Source organism: Pleurodeles waltl, chromosome 7, assembly GCF_031143425.1.
Source record: "Pleurodeles waltl isolate 20211129_DDA chromosome 7, aPleWal1.hap1.20221129, whole genome shotgun sequence".
Classification (NCBI taxonomy): Eukaryota; Metazoa; Chordata; class Amphibia; order Caudata; family Salamandridae; genus Pleurodeles; species Pleurodeles waltl.
The window spans coordinates 1,134,426,874-1,134,444,067 of record NC_090446.1 but is presented as its reverse complement, the minus strand read 5'-3'; the positions used below and the strand labels follow the sequence as shown (position 1 = coordinate 1,134,444,067).

Below are 17,194 nucleotides of genomic sequence, written 5' to 3'. Positions count from 1 at the left end.
CACGTGCTAACGCAGTGGTCACAGCTTTAGCTCTGGTGCAATGAGTTTACAAGCCCTCAGGGGTTTGCGTTTTGGTCAGTGCATAGCAGATCTTAATGCAGAGCACAGGCCATCTAGAGATGGTTTGCTTCTGCACAGCCCGACCTTTCTTCACTGAAGCATACCCCATAAACAGCTGGTTGTCCACCTGGAATGTTTCTGTTTGATCAAGGTAGAACGGCAACGCTCTTTTTGGATCCAGGTAATGGAGTCGCTCCTCTTCATCAGAAGAATGTGGATGAGCGTAAAAAGTAGGCAGGGTGATGGATTGTCCTATGTGAAATGAAGTGACCACCTTCGGAAGAAAGGAGGCTTGGATGACAAGGTCTGAAGCTCACTCACTCGTTGGGCAGATGTGATCACCACGATGAAACTCGTTTTGATCATAAGGAGTCTTAGGGGACAATTATGGAGAGTAAGGTCCGACTAAGGCATGATAAATGGTGAAGTGGGAAAATATTTACCAGACCTTTGAGAAACCTACTTACAATAGGGGATTTGAAGAGGGCTGGCTGGTCAGGCAACCACAGAAAAGAAGAGATAGCAAAGAGGCAGTCCTTGAGAGTACCCAAGGCAGAGCCCTGGCGGGAAAGAGACAGAATGAAAAGGAAAAAATGAGAAAGAGGGGCAGGACAGGGATCATTTGTTTTTCTGCACACCATGCCACAAATGTTTTCCAACAGCAGGCGTAGGCCATCTTAGTGAGTGGAGGGCCGCCTATCTGCCAAGATGACATTACCGGTCAAAAGCTATCAACTGCCACTGCTCGATCTCCACACAAGAAGGCAGAAGCCGGACAGGTTTGGGTGGAGGACCCTCTGAAACAGAAGATCCTTCTGAAGGTGCAGCTTGATCGGCGGATCGATGGCCATGCTCAGTAGCTTGGGATACCAGATGCTTCGTGCCCAATCCAGAGGCACTAGGATGACCTGGGCCCGGTCGTTCTTGATCTTCTTGAGAACTTTGAGGAGGAGTGGTATTGGTGGAAAGGTGTACAGGAAGCCTGCACTCCACTGGAGATGAAAAGCGTCTCCGAGCGAGAGCCACCTGGGAAACTCCAACGCACAAAACTTCTGACATTGCGTGCGCTCGACAAAGGCGAACAGATCTAACCACCACTCTCCCCACTGCTGAAAGAGACCTTGCCCTTGCACTACCTCCAGATGGCAAGGAATCATTAGCTGAGTTCATCCACCTTTCCATTCAGAGAACCTTCCAGATGCTGAACCACCAGAGATGCAGACCCTCTTTACAAATGGTCCATGACCCCCTCGCTCTGTTTTTTGTATTACCACACGGTGGTGTTGTTGTCCGTAAACACCTGCATTAGCCTCTCCTTCATAGAGGGTAGAAAGGCTTTCAATGCAACTGGATCGATTGGAGATCCAACAGGTTGGCGTGCAGTCTGGATTCCACCAGAGACCTCTGATCTCCACCTCTCCCAGATGACCGCCCCATCACAGGAGTGATGCATTTGTCACTACCGGGAGATCCGGTTGGGAAAGAGAGAGGGGACTGCCACTGACCCCACTGCAGGTCTTTCGCAGCTCCAGCAAATATCTGGACCACGTCAGAGAGAGTCTGCTGATGCTGCATCCACTAGAACGTCAGATCCCACTGCAGAGCCTGCATATGCCCTTGGGCATGTGTTACTAGAAAGATGCAGGAATCCATGAGTCCCAACAGCTTTAGAGCTCGTCTCACTGAAATCCAGAGTACAGGCTTAAACATTGGTATCATAGACTGAATATCCTGGACTTGCCATTCGGGGGGATAATCCCAAAACTGCACTGTGTCCAGAATGGCTTCAATGACGGAGAGCATCTAAAAAGGAGTCAGATGTGAGAGACAACAGCCTGGAGTGAGCCCGCCTTCAACAACCGGTGGTCGAGATAGGGGAAAATTGACAACCCTGATCTCCACAGATAACCTGCAACCATTGCCATCACTTTGGTGAACACCAGTGAGGAGCTGGTAAGTCCAAAACTGGAGCACGGTAAGCTGAAAATGCTTGTGCTCTACCATGAACTGCAGGTAATGCCTGTGAGCAGACAGGATGGGAATGTGGCAAAATGTGTGCTGCAAGTCCAACACTACTATCCAACCTCCATGGTCCAAGGCAGATAGAACTTGAGCTAACATGAGCATTTTATACTTCTCCTTCTTGAGGAAAAGGCAGAGGGGCCGTAGGTCTAGGATACGACCAAGGACTCTGTCCTTCTTTGGCACCAGAAAGTAGTGGGAATTACAACCATGACCCACTTCTGGCGTTGGTACCCTCTCTAATGGCTCCCTTAGCCAAGAGAGCTGTGACTTCCTTTCGGGGAAGGGTGAGATGATCCTCTATGAGCCTGTCATAAAATGGGCATGTGGGGAGGGGTGGTCAAGAAGGGGAGGGATTAGCCCCTTTGGGTGATCTGCAAAACTCACTTATCCAATGTTAAGGACTGCCAGTGGGGCAGATGATGGCAAATCCTGCTGTCAACTGGATGCCCATGATGGTATGTGGGCAGATTAGGAGAGTCCGTAGGCTGCAGCTGCCAGGGGGGCGGTGGACTGACCTGACCACTGGCTGCCTGCCCTATGAGGTCTGCGCATACCGTTTTCTCGGCCATGCAGAGGCTGTGGAACATGCAGGGCACAGTGGCTGAGAGGGTATTGGCACGGTTGGAAGACCCTTCTGTAGCCACAAAAGGAGCAAAAGGCAAATTTTGGGTGACGGGGGCCATAGAAAGGCCAGAGTCTGACTGTCCTTAAAGCGCTCCACCTCCAAATCTGCCTTGTCTCTGAAGAGACAGGAGCCATTAAATTGCATGTCCATCAGGGATGATTCAACATCACCCAAAATGCCAGTTGTCCTAAACCAGGCATGGTACCTCAAGGCCACCGTTGATAAAACCACTCTGCCCAGTGAGTCGGTTGTGTCAAGTCCACAATGGATGGTGAGCTTTGCTGCATCTCTCCTGTCGGCAAGGGACTGAGAGCGTACTGCCTCGGCCTCCTCCGGAACTGTTGGCAGCACCTGCGCAACCCACAGAGCATGAGAATAGCAGCACAAAACCATACAGTGCTCAAGGACTGCAATGGAAGGCTGGCTGAAGAAAATGTCTGATTCCCCATAGTGTCCAGCCTCTTGGATTCCCAGTTGGGAATGCGCCAGGGTTTACATGTGATGTAGAGGCTTAGACCACCAAGCTCTCAGGGTGTTGGGTGAGGAAGTTTGGGTCCCCCATGCAGGCAATGGCAACAGGAAATCATCCTATTAACAGGAGCCCCTGTGCTATGTTTGTACCACGTTCCCAGAAGGAAGTCACTGAAGGCTTCGTTAAACAGAAGTAGTGCTTCTGAGGGGGAAACTCCCGGTTGGAGCATCTCCGTCAAGATGTTGGTCTTGATTGCCGCCGAAGGCAATTGAAGGTCAAGGACTTCAGCTGCCCTCTGTACCATCATTGCAAATGAAATTCCCTCCTTCATAGCCACAGTAGGGAGAGAAACCATACCAGTATCTGGGGAAGTATACAGTCCACTTGCTTCATCCAGTACCTCACCCCAATACATACTGGGATCTCCATAGGGCTGATATTCTTCAGTGCCCAATGACCCCTCCCATTCCCCTCACAATCCTAGCCCCTAAGAATAGGGCTTAGACTCTGTCCTGGAAGCCATGGCTCTGGGAAGCGCCAATTCAGCGTCGATCGAAGCTCCTCCAGCTCCATATTGGATTTGGGGATCAGAATGGGGACGGCAGTGCTAGCGTGTCTACATTGGGACTATCACCATGGAAGGGCAAGAAAGTACTACCATGTTAAGACCTGACAGCCTTAGGGTGGTCACCCCCCAATTATTGTCTGCCTCTCTCCACTTTCTGACACTGTTTTTGCTGGTTTTAGGACTCTGCGCACTTTACCACTGCTAACCAGTGCTAAAGTGCATATGCCCTGTCCCTTAAAACATGTTGACATTGGCTCATACCCAATTGGCATATTTAATTTACTTGTAAGTCCCTAGTAAAGTGCACTGCATGTGCCCAGGGCCTGTAAATTAAATGCTACTAGTGGGCCTGCAGCACTGATTGTGCCACCCACATAAGTAGCCCCTTAACCATGTCCCAGGCCTGCCATTGCAAGGCCCGTGTGAGCAGTTTCACTGCCACTTCGACTTGGCCTTTAAAAGTACTTGCCAAGCTTGAACTCCCCTTTTTCTACATATAAGTCACCCCTAAGGTAGCCCCTATGTAACCTTTAGGGCAGGGTGCTGTGTAGGTAAAAGGCAGGGCATTTTCCTGTGTGTTGTATATGTCCTGGTAGTGGAAAACTCCTAAATTTGTTTTCCACTGCTGTGAGACGTGCCCCTTTCACAGGCTAACATTAGAAAGGGGCAGACAGGTCATATTTAGTATGGCCAGAATGGTAATACAAAATCCTGCTGACTGGTGAGGTTGCATTTTATATTGCTATTTCAGAAATGACACCTTTAAAAAGTGAGCATTTCTCTGCACTTACAATCCTTCTGTGCCTTACAGCCGGTCTCCAATCCATGTCTGGGCTGGGCTGGTTGACAGCTCCCTTGTGCATTTCACCCAGACACCCACAAACACAGGATGCTAAGTCACATCTGCACACATCTGCATACTGAATGGGTCTTCCTGGGCTGGAAGGTTAGAGGGCCTGACACTTACATTTCAAAGGACAGTGTCCTGCCCTCACACAATGGACTGCCAAACCCCTTACTAGGGCCCTGGCAGACAGGGTTGTACTGAAAGGGGACCTTGTGCACTTCAAAACCACTCTTTGAAGTCTCTCCCGCTTCAAAGGCATTTTTGGGTATATAATCTGGGTCCCTGACCCTACCAACTTAGACACTTCTTGGGAAAGACTTTCTGCACCAGACCCTGCAACCTGCCAAGAGAAGCTGCCTAGCTGCCCAAAGGACTCACCTGGACTGCTTTGCTGCAAAGAACTGCTGCCTTGCTGTTGCCCTGCTGCCTTGCTGGCCTCTGGCTCTCCTGAGAAGTGCTCTCCAAGGGCTTGGATTGAGGTTGCCTCCTGTTCCTGAAGTCTGAGGGCCAAAAAGACGTTATCTTTGCAAAGAAACTCCTTGTGCGGCGAAAATCGACGCACAGCCTGTCCTGTGGTGAGAAACTCACCGCATCGCCAAACCGGAACAACGCAGCCAGCTATGCGACTGGAACTTCGACACACAGCCCACGGGATCGATGCGTCACTGAGCTGGAATGATGCAGCCTGACTTCCTGCAAGAGGAATCGACGTAGCGTCAGCATGTGACAGAAACTCAGCCACATCGCCCACCAGATCGACGCAACAGCTGTGACTTCGTCCCATACGCCCAGGATTTCCAGGCATCGTCCCTGGGCATCAAAAGACTCTGCATCGCAAAGAGTATTCAAGCCAACGCGCCGGAATTCGACGCATAGCCCTTGCCGTGTGGAAAAGAATCGATGCATCGTCTGTGTGCGCCCGGAAGTCTGACGCACACCTACCTTTTTCCCCGCATCTCCCCCTCTGCGGTCTTCATGCGTGTAATTTTGGCACAAACCATGTACTTTGTGTTTGCAAGAGACAATTGTTGCTTTTAAGAACTAAAGACCCTTCTTATCATTACAAAAAGTAATATTTCAACTTGTGATTATCAAATCTTGATCGTTTTGACCTTAATTTAATCAGATAACTATCTTATATTTTTCTAAACCTGTGTGGTGTCTTTTTGTGGTGTTTTCATTGTGTTATTGCATGATTTTTTGGACACATACTTTACACATTCTCTTCTAAATTAAGCCTGACTGCTCAGTGCCAAGCTACCAGAGGGTGGGCACAGGATAATTTGGATTGTGTGTGACTTACCCTGACTAGTATTGTGATCCCTATTTGGACAAGGGTGTACACTTCTGCCAACTAGAGACCCCATTTCTAACAGACCGGCACTGGACCGGATCCAGGAAAGGATCCTCAGGGCCCAACTGGAGCCCTAGCCGCCGGTATGAAACCAGAAGGGGCCCCTGGCCAACTTCTCAGGGCCCAAAGGCGCGCTGGAGTAGCCAGCCCATCCAAAAATGAGGCAAGGAAGTAATCATTTGATCATATGCCTAATCTCTCCAGCACCTTTGTCATATATTTCCAGTTAAGCGCATCAAAGGCTTGTTCAAAGTCTAGTGCCAGGCAGGACTGCGGTGCCTTACCAAGAATCTGGTAATATCTTAATATATTTAAGGAGGTGTTTTGTCACTGCATACACACCCTTTTTTTGGACCTCGTGTATCAGCCTTATATGAGTAATCTATCTGCTAGTATTTGACATAGAATTTAGTATTTTGTATTCACAACTGACATAGAGCGATAGGAGGACAAATTTAGCGGATCATGTTTCTCCTGCTCCTTCCAGCAATTGCAACATTTCCATGGCTGTGCATCCCCTAGGGTCAGCAAGACTTCAGCTGCACAAAAGAAGCAAGAAGGAATCTCCCTTGGAGTGAAGGAGTCACTCCCCTGCATCCGCAGGCACCTAAGGCAACAACATCCGGCTGCTGGGATCTGCTCTCCACTGGAGCTGCATGGATCCTTCAACACAAGAGGTAGTTCTGAGTGGTCCTCTTGGTCCTGTCTACATTCTGTCCATCTTGGGAGACAGTGAGCCCTTGCTTCTCCTTGCAGGACAGAATCTCTGTGCACTGTGACTCTTGCAGCAACCAAGGCATGTTGATGGCTGTTCCAAGGTATCTTCAGGCTCCAAGTATCCCCAGCCTCCAGGACTTCATCCCTGCAAGGACAGTCCTCTCTCTGCTTCTCCAGCGATGTGGGACTTCTTTCCAGGTGTGCTGACTGGGCCTCATTGCAACTTACTGTGCCCCTGTGGGGGTAAAGATTGCTTCTGCTGGCTCGCCCGACTTCTGTGGGTCAGCTTGGACTCCCCTCCAAGGGTTAAGACCTCTGGGCCTTGCTGGTCCTCTTCAGCTGTGCAAATTCTCTTCTGTCCAGATTTGCACTTGCCAAGGCTTGTTGGTGGTCCTCCTGACCACTGACCCAGCTGTGACCCAGCGACCAGTGTTAGACAACTTCGGCATGACTTCTGGGACTCCTCTGCAGCTGCTGGGCTCCACAGCTGACCTTCATCTTCCACTGTCGACCCGGACCTTCTTCCACAGAAGGGTGGGTAGTGGCTCCTGCCCCACCTGGACACTCATGCATGGACTGGACTCTGTCCCCTTCTTTAGCAGGTCTTCTTCTTTTGGAATCTACCACTGGTTTCCACTGGATTAGTCCTGTTCTTGAAAAGCTCCTTCTCCAAGTCCCCTTATTAGTCTATGGAAAGACCAGGTAACTTATCTCTGCTCTCCTGGTCGCTGGGGGTCATCTAGGTACTCACCTCTTGGGGTCTCAAGTTCTCCCAGCTCCCTTCTAACTACTCCACATCCTGGGGTGGAGTACCTAACTTCGCATTTCACTATTTTAGTATATGGTTTGCCCATCCTATAGGGCCCTAGCTATTTTCTGCTTTTTCTTGCCAATGCTTGTTTCTCTATGCTAATTCCTAATACTTACCGTGTATATGTAGTGTATACACACCTCCAGTTGAGGGATTGCCTATAAGTGATCTAGTTCAGTGTTACTGTAATAAAGTACATTTATTTTTGCAACACTGTGTGGTTCTTTTCATGTGAGATAAGTTACTGTGTGACTATTGTGGTATTGCAAGTGCTTTACAATCCTCCTAGATATGTCTTGGTTGCTCACCACAGCCACCACTAGAGACCCTGGCTTCCTAGACACTGTTTCACTAACTAATAGGGGTTGCCTGGACCTGGAATAAGGTGCAAACACCATAGGTGTCCACCATACACCAGGCCAGCTTCCTACATTCATTGAAACCAGTTCTGAGGGGCTTGCATTGTCTGGCAGGCTAGGTGGCATTATCCTCTGCAGTGCATGCATCATTTGATTCAGTTCAACAAATAAATATGGGGACTGTTCCTACTTGGAGTTTCATGTTTTCAGTACAGTCACAACTCTTGCAGTCTTTTCTGGTGATACCCTGCAACTCGAGGGGATATTAACGAGGGGGGATTCACCAGTGAGGTGAAATTTGCTTTAGGCTTACAGTTAAGTGTGTGAGTTTCCAGTTCCTAGTTCCTAAGCAAGCATCTCTGCAGTTGGTGTCCCAGCAGTCAGACATCAGTGCTTTTCTTATCAGACTCTCTCTTTCTTGCTGTTTTGGTCTGCTTTAGTGCGTGATTCAGCTTTGTGACATCCTTAACAGGGATCTCATATTATAGAGGGGTGTACCATATTTGACTGACGTGTTGATCTGCTTCAGTTCGTGGGCACTTCTTTACTCACAACTGCCTTGGCTAAGTGGGAAACGGTGATGGCCCCTCCAGGAATGTTCACTGTTAATGCAGTTCCTTATACTCTGCTCCCCACCTTGCTTGCGGTGAGCAGTTTGTAGTGGATAGCCCAGGGTCGGCCTCTACTACGGGGCAAGGGCTGTGGCCTGGCACCACACGAGCTTGCTGTCCTTTTCCAATCTAGATAAGCTGCATGGCGCATACAGCCTAGCCTTCCCCACTTCCGGATAATACCAGAAGTTTCGGGACTGCTCCTGGACCAAGTGGCATCAACATTCTGCAAGTCCGCACCAAACATCTCCAGCATCAGCCACCCCTAATAGTGACTCACGTCAAGGATCTGCTGTCTGCTGTCTGGGCAACAGTAGCATCTGAGGGTCCCCCTGGAAGGCAGAGGTCTGGCTCCTCACTCTTCCATAAATTCGGGTCTCAGTTGGAACCTGATGCGTAGCCTCACCATCGTCTTACAATCAGGATGTCTTGCGGCGCAGCCAAGCTGCTCAGACTTTCAGGAAGCACCAGGGTCTGCTCCTGGGCCAGGCTGTAGCAGCATCTTATAAGGACACACCTGAGGCCCCCAATGTTGGTCAGCCCTGATTTTGGCTCACTTCAAGAATCAGCGGAGGCAGCTGGTATCCCTCAAAGACGGGGGTTCAGCGTCTCCTCACTCTTCCTTGGTTTCAGTCCTCAGGTGCCTGCTTCTCGCCATGCAGAATATGTCATCCTCATGGCCTGCCATGTTGTTCGCACCACATCTCTTGTATCCTTTTCATTAGTAGGTCACGGTCCCTCCACATGCTTTGGGTGAGTGCCTAGTGAGGGCCTGTGGGACATACACCGCAGGTTGGGGATCAATCATGGCTCTCCCCTCAGGTATTATTGAGGATTCTCTGGCTAAGTTCGCAAAAAAAAGCCCTCTCAAAACAAGACCACAATCTTTGACAACAGGCAACACCCTTCATACCCCATAGAAGTGGCAGAATCCACCGTTTACTAGTTTTGGCTGCACACTCAACCAAGCATGTGTTCTGCCACTGAGCAATGCAAGATCACTTGAAGTCCCTACAGTGAGCTCACATATGATGAGCGGGAAAAATACATATTAAGCTATAAAGATGATAGCAAGGCAAGGAAGATGCAGCTATCCACACAAATGGAAGAACTCTGGGGGTCATTCTAACCCTGGCGGTAAAAACCGCCAGGGCGAATGACCGCGGTAGCACCGCCAACAGGCTGGCGGTGCACCGCTGGGCATTCTGACCGCGGCGGTTCAGCCGCGGCCAGAAACGGAAAGTCGGCGGTGTACCGCCGACTTTCCGCTGCCCTTGAGAATCCTCCATGGGGATTCTGACACCCCCTACCGCCATCCTGTTCCTGGCGGGTCTCCCGCCAGGAACAGGATGGCGGTAGGGTGTGCCGCGGGCCCCTGGGGGCCCCAAAAAGAATTTCAGTGTCTGTCTAGCAGACACTGAAATTCGCGACGGGTGCTACTGCACCCGTCGCACTCCAGCAACTCCGCCGCTCCATTCGGAGCCGGCTTCATCGTTGCTGGGTCTTTCCCGCTGTGCTGGCGGGCGGCCTCTTGGCGGTCGCCCGCCAGCACAGCGGGAAAGCCAGAATGGCCGCCGCGGTCTTGTGACCGCGGTGCGGTCATTTGGCGGTAACCGCATGGCGGGCGGCGACCGCCGCGGTTAGAATCACCGCCTTTGTCACTACAGCTTAGAGATCTGCAATATTATGTCACACCATTCAAGCAGCAGTCAGGAAAATAACATGCTCAATCTAGAAGAATGTAAAGGAAAGCAGCCACAGTGTGTTTGGATTTAGCCTCAGTTAAGGGTTCAAGGTGTTTAAAAAATGGGTGATAGTTGCTGCCACAGCACTCTCGAAACCAACTTTGCTTTGCTTTTTATCTGCACAAGAAATAATGGCAGGGCAGGCCAGAGCAGACATTATTTATGTATTTCCGGTATTATTGAGGTGCAACCGCACCTTTTTTCTTTTAGTCTTCCTGAAGGCAATATTAGTAGATCCGTTATTTGGAGTATCTTATATCTATCTCCTTAAACTTATGTTCACAAAATTGTGAAGATTCTTGCATTTGAGATAGACCCAAAGCCTTGCTCAGACTAAAAGGAAGACGATTTTAGATGATGGAATAAATGCCTTGCTTCGGACAAAAATATGCTAGTATCTGTCATACACCCAAGTGGGTCACCATGTTCCACTATCTTGTGTCTATTCTTTTTGTGTACACCTTGTACCAGAATCATATTTCTATCTGCCTGTTCACTCCATGTACCAGTATTCTCTGTTCTTCCATCTGTGTAATGCATGTACCAGTAGTTGGCATCCATCAGCCATTTACAACATTGGACTGCTATCCCAAACACATTAACTATATCCTCTACATTTTGGAATATCTGATATTAGTTCCACCTGTTCACACCTTGTACCACTATCTAGCACTGAATTCAATTGTTCACCCCAGATCGCAGTATCTGGCATAGTTTGCATCTGTTCATACAGTGTACCACTCTCTAGCACTGATTCCACCTGCTCAGACAATTTCCAAGAATCTGGCATCCATTCATTCCACTTCTTGCACACCATGTACCACTGTCTATCCATCAGAAGGAAGCAATTCACCTGTATCTAGCATTCATTTACCTGCTCACGTCATGTACCAATTTCTGGCATCCATTCATCAATTCTCATTATGTTTTAGTATTTAGCTTTAATCTACCTGCTCTCAGTATATACTACTTTCTGCCATCCATCATCTTGCTCACCATGTACTAGGGTCTCTTGTCCATTCACTGGTCTACTGTATTTAAATGTTTCTTTCTCTTTATACCATGTAAATGTTATCCATCTCTCTCTGTACTCATGCACTTGTGGTCCACCTATCTACTCCCCATCACAGATGTTCACATCACTTCTAGCTATACCCTCATTTCTTACCCTTATCCCTGCTTTAACACTTCAGAATATCTGTTAGTTTGGTTAAGCCAGGACTGATCACTTGTGAGGCTGAAGGTCTTACAAACCCAGGCCATGAACAAAACTGAGGGATTACCTGTGAAGAAGGGATCAAGAGTTGAGTGAGTAATGTTGGTGTTGCTGCTAAACTCTGTGGGGAAGTTGTACACCTCCTGCCGGCTAACCTGCTGCCCTCCAAACTGGGAGAACGTACCTGCAAAAAAGAAAGCAACAGGTGAACAGGGAATGCGAGCCAGTCAAATGAGCACTACTTGCAAGGGCTGTTATACAGTCCCTGTCGTCCCCTGGCACCGAACCTCCTGGAGCTACGAACAGCAGACATACCTCCATCTTGAGACTCAATGGTGATGATTCCTTCTCGCTCTGGCCCAAACCCTTGGGTGGTTTTGGCCTGCACCTTGAACTTGTACTGGACATTCTCACTGAGGTACGGCACAGTCAGCGTGGTCTCTGGATCATCCCCTTCCACATAGATGTTTCTAGGTTCTCCTAAGTTGAAAAACGGATATTAATTATGTAACTCATCTGGAAGCTGAGAACTTGGTGCGGGAGGTGTCAGGAACCAATAGCTGGACTTTCCCTCTATGGTTCTCCCACTCTGGTGAGGCAAAAGGAAATGCAAAATGGCATCCCTACAGAAAATGCATCTCAGGAAAGAACCTACCTCCCCCTTGAAGTGTCTCACAGGTCACCATGTAGCCCAGAATGGATCCGTTGGGCTTGCGGGGGCGCTCCCAGCTGAGCTGAAGAGAGTCGGGACTCAGGGCAGTGAAAACCAAGGGTCCCGGTGCACTGGGGGTGCTCAACGTGAATGGAGAACCTGCAAGAGCAGAGATGTCTCAGAACTGGTGTGAAAAAAAGAAAAAGAGTGAAAGAGAATTTGTGAAAGCACAAAAGAAAGGGACGGGGGAGAAAGACAGCAGCAGAAAAGAAAATCTGGGAGACGGAAAGAAAGTGAGACAGATAAACAGAGACAACTGTCAATGAGATGAATGGTAACCAGAGATTCAGATGATATGTCAAGCTTATATCTTATTAAACTGTCAGGCAGAAATCTGTTAGAAAACAATGGATGAACAATCAGTATGAGTAAACCCTAGTGTTAGAGTCTTAGGTTTTGGGAACTCTGCAATCCTGAGATTACCACTGTTTAATGTCTCCTGATTTATTGGGGTCTGATGGCAGGGGAACCATATGGTGCGCTACAAACCTAAAAAATAAACACATTCATTTATACTATTAATTAAAACAGGCTATATTTTATAGGGTCAAAACATATATTCTTTCAAGTTTATTAGTAAAACACGGCTTCCAACTCATAAGGCAAAATGTTCCCTTTTCAGACACGCTTGCTGCTTTTTATTGAAAACTGGGTGTAGCAGAGTAGTACCAAAAGGTATGAAATACATGGGTAATATAAACTACCTAACACTTCCCTTCAATTGCCACATCCACTTAAGGCATACTTTCATTGCTTGCTTGTTAGTACAATCCTTGCCACCTCAGTAATTTTGTTCACTGCTCTTCGACTCTTCCAAGAACATTGTTCTCAATTCACCACCACACCAGCAGGTCCAAAACATTGACAGTGAGATCTTTGGTGCTTCTGAAAAATGCAGGATAGGCTAAGAGAGGGGTTGCTTCAGGGGTGAAACCAGAGTCTTAGTTCCACTCTGCAGTTTACAGCAACACACTCTAGGGCTATTTGTCTTCTTCAATAGTTCTGCTCAGAAGGGTTGATCACTCATGTGCCCTAAGTTGAACACCATGCCCCAGGCTGGAACCGTCCTGTCTTCTCCACAAAACTGTGTATGTTCAATAAAGGGGTGGAGAGAAACACCACATTTCACCTTTGGGGGAAATGTTCCACCCATATCTAAAAGATGAATAGGACATACCCTACCAGTGAAACATTAGGTGAGGTAGTACTGATAGTCTAAACTTGTGTATAAGTAAAAAGAAGCAGAGTGTGTGGGAGAGTTGGGCTTGGGTGTGCTCAAGGCAGTCAGACTTGGAGATGGAAGGGCAATATGAGAAAACAAATTATACTTACTTGAATCCCCATCCCAAGTAGTATACCATAGGTCACCAAAGACCTTGGGTGCACCTGTGAAACAGACATGCAGTCACATGGCCTTTCTTACCTGGGACAGGACTGAGTGGGCTCTGAGGGTCCACCTGGGATTCAATGGTGATGACGCCCTCTCGCTCAGGTCCCCAGCCCTCCTCACTCTGCGCCTTCACCTTGAAGATATATGAATGATTAGGAAGCAGATCTTCCACCACTACAGAGTTTTCCTTGGGGTCAGAGATGTCGATTTTCCTGAAGTCACCTGTGTTGAGAAGCAGAGGAAAGGCCATGTGATGAAGATAATAAGGGGAATTTTAAAGGCATTCCTATACCTTTGCCCAAAATTGGTGTGTACTACAAAGACCCTTCAGCAGTTCCTACACAGTCCTCTTGTTCCAGGAGGTCAGAACAGGATCTTATTTTCTGACCACTGAGGCCACTAATAGTGAGGACCAGATACTCTCTCAGTGCTTCAAGCAATGGGCAAAAATTGAAGTTCAGAAGGGATTTTATCCTGTGCTAATCATAGAGAATTGGCCAAAGTCCACACTGCATTTGATTGTAAATGCACTTACTCCTGCAAGCCCAAGCTCTCACACACAGCACTCGGAGCTCATCAAACATCCTGAGCCTTCAGGTGTGCAGCTGTCACTCGGATTTTCCCACAGAGAGCAACAATGGAGCCTCATCCCCCTTAAACATTTTCTTTTTAAAAAAATGTATTTATTCAGCTTTTAAGGAATAACAGCACAACAGCATTGCATAATACAGTAAACAATATCAACAGCATGACAGGGTAGAAGTGCACCTTCACACAGCCACATTTTCCCAGAATGATATCCACAATTCCTCAATTCCTTAATGACCTAGGGGAAATCAGCAAGTAAGAAAATACAGAAAAATGGGGGGTGGGGGGGGAGGAGGGGGGGTGTGAGAGAGGGGAGGAGAGCACCAGGGCATCCAGATGATAAGCTCCAGAGCCTCCCACAACTGTCGCCTCGTTTCCATGTATGCAGGAGGGAGGTTGAACAGATCCATGTACACCATCCTCATTCTTCTTATCCTCCCTATATATCACTAATCTGCGCCCCTCTTCACACCCCGGGATCCTGCCAAAATAGCCACAAAACTGAGCTCCAATCTTCTGCGACTGCCGCCACACCTCACCCCCACTTACTCTGCTTGTTGCTCCCCTTATGCCATCCTCCCCAAGAATTCCATTTACTCAGACCTTTGCGCTGCAGCACGTGGCTGCTGTTCCTGATCGTCAGAGTCACACAAGCTCCCAGTTAGCCTGCCCGTCCATGCCTCCCTCCCCAGACTCACCTCCCAGATGCTCAATCATACTGCTCCAAGCTTCCAGATCCCGCTCAGCATGCTCATCCGTCCGGGCCCTATGGGGTCTATACTCCTAAGCCGTTGCCCATTTCACTAGATCAGCCAACCATTTTTCACAGGTCAGAGGAGTTGGGCTGGTCCATTGAATAGCAATGTGTCGCTCCGCTTGTATCAACCCCAGCTGCGCAAACCGGTATATCACTTTGCGACCTTTTTTGGGGAAAGGCAACAATTCCAGCAAACAGTGCTGCATCGTCATCTCTATTTTAACTGTTGTGGCAACTCTTAGCACTCTCACTATCTCACACCAAAAGGACCTGCAGAGCCATGTGACATGTCCAAAAGTGGCAGAGGAGGTACTGCAGCACACACAGTTGTCAGTGCGTGCCAGAAATATTCTATGCAATCGCTGCAGCGTCAGATACGCCCTATGCAGATAATAAAATTGCAACAGTTTATGTCTAGCATTACTGGACCCTTCCTGCACCAGCGCGCATGCCCTGTTTCAGTCCCCTTCCTCTAGCAGTAGCTCTAGATCTGCATTACACATTGCATGCACCACCGAGATATCTATTCGTCTATCTCTTTTTAGGGCTGCATACACTCGGGGGAGGAGACCCCGAGCAGAGCCTGGATCCAACAACGTCTTCATGAAATGGTACTCTGAGGGTTCCTCAGAAAAGGAGGTCCAAATCTCTTGACCAGTGCCCGATATACTGGCATAATGCAGAAACTGTCCCTGTCCGACTCCAAAGTGTGTCACAGCCTCCTCGAAGGTGACAAAAGTGCCATTCTGATATAAATCCCCTCCATTGTTGCAGCCACCTTTTCGCCAACTCGTGAAGTACATTGCCTCTGCAATGCACACAAAAGGGCACACCCACCAAAGTGGTAGCAGGCACGCATAACGAACTCATCGACCACCCGGGTGACTCCCCGCTTTCATACCTGGCCACCTGCGAGACCACAAATGGAGCACCCACCGGGAGCCCAGCACCACTCATAAGAAGTGTCGGGAGCTTTGCTATATACACTGCACCGTCAAGCAGAGCTTTCTCCCAGTTAGGTCCATCGTCGCACCAGAGGGTCGCATATTATAACAGACCTGCCATATAATATAAATGGAGATCCGTCACTCCCAGCACACCGTCTACCAGATCTAGTTCCAGTACCTTGAAATGGACCCTGCTCCTCTTTCCTGCCTGTAGGAAGTTGGCTCTGTATGTGCTATTTCAAAGTAAGGAATAGCATGCACAGAGTCCAAGGGTTCCCCTTAGAGGTAAAATAGTGGTAAAAATAGATAATACTAATGCTCTATTTTGTGGTAGTGTGGTCGAGCAGTAGGCTTATCCAAGGAGTAGTGTTAAGCATTTGTTGTACATACACATAGACAATAAATGAGGTACACACACTCAGAGACAAATCCAGCCAATAGGTTTTGTTATAGAAAAATATCTTTTCTTAGTTTATTTTAAGAACCACAGGTTCAAATTTAACATGTAATATCTTGTTTGAAAGGTATTGCAGGTAAGTACATTAGGAACTTTGAATCATTTCAATTGCATGTATACTTTTCAAGTTATTCACAAATAGCTACTTTAAAAGTGGACACAGTGCAATTTTCACAGTTCCTGGGGGAGGTAAGTTTTTGTTAGTTTTACCAGGTAAGTAGGACACTTACAGGGTTCAGTTCTTGGTCCAAAGTAGCCCACCGTTGGGGGTTCAGAACAACCCCAAAGTCACCACACCAGCAGCTCAGGGCCGGTCAGGTGCAGAGTTCAAAGTGGTGCCCAAAACACATAGGCTAGAATGGAGAGAAGGGGGTGCCCCGGTTCCAGTCTGCTTGCAGGTAAGTACCCGCGTCTTCGGAGGGCAGACCAGGGGGGTTTTGTAGGGCACCGGGGGGGACACAAGCCCACACAGGAATTTCACCCTCAGCGGCGCAGGGGCGGCCGGGTGCAGTGTCAGAACAAGCGTCGGGTTCGCAATGGAAGTCAATGAGAGATCAAGGGATCTCTTCAGCGCTGCAGGCAGGCAAGGGGGGGCTTCCTCGGGGAAACCTCCACTTGGGCAAGGGAGAGGGACTCCTGGGGGTCACTTCTCCAGTGAAAGTCCGGTCCTTCAGGTCCTGGGGGCTGCGGGTGCAGGGTCTTTTCCAGGCGTCGGGACTTAGGTTTCAGAGAGTCGCGGTCAGGGGAAGCCTCGGGATTCCCTCTGCAGGCGGCGCTGTGGGGACTCAGGGGGGACAGGTTTTGGTACTCACAGTCGGAGAGTAGTCCGGGGGTCCTCCCTGAGGTGTTGGTTCTCCACCAGCCGAGTCGGGGTCGCCGGGTGCAGTGTTGCAAGTCTCACGCTTCTTGCGGGGAGATTGCAGGGTCTTTAAA

General features: G+C 48.7%; 1 protein-coding gene across 5 annotated transcripts in view; it reads right to left on the bottom strand.

Annotated features, from left to right (window-relative positions):
* The window catches only part of ITGB4 (integrin subunit beta 4), a 330,473-nt gene that overhangs the window by 19,555 nt on the left and 293,724 nt on the right, over positions 1–17,194 (bottom strand). For all 5 annotated transcript variants that reach the window (XM_069200167.1, XM_069200166.1, XM_069200168.1 and 2 more), the window contains 4 exons: positions 13,546–13,734; positions 12,066–12,221; positions 11,726–11,890; positions 11,478–11,594 (listed from right to left, as the gene is read on the bottom strand). In XM_069200167.1, the coding sequence (XP_069056268.1) occupies positions 11,478–11,594; positions 11,726–11,890; positions 12,066–12,221; positions 13,546–13,734 (627 nt within the window). The remainder of the gene's footprint in view (positions 1–11,477; positions 11,595–11,725; positions 11,891–12,065; positions 12,222–13,545; positions 13,735–17,194) is intronic.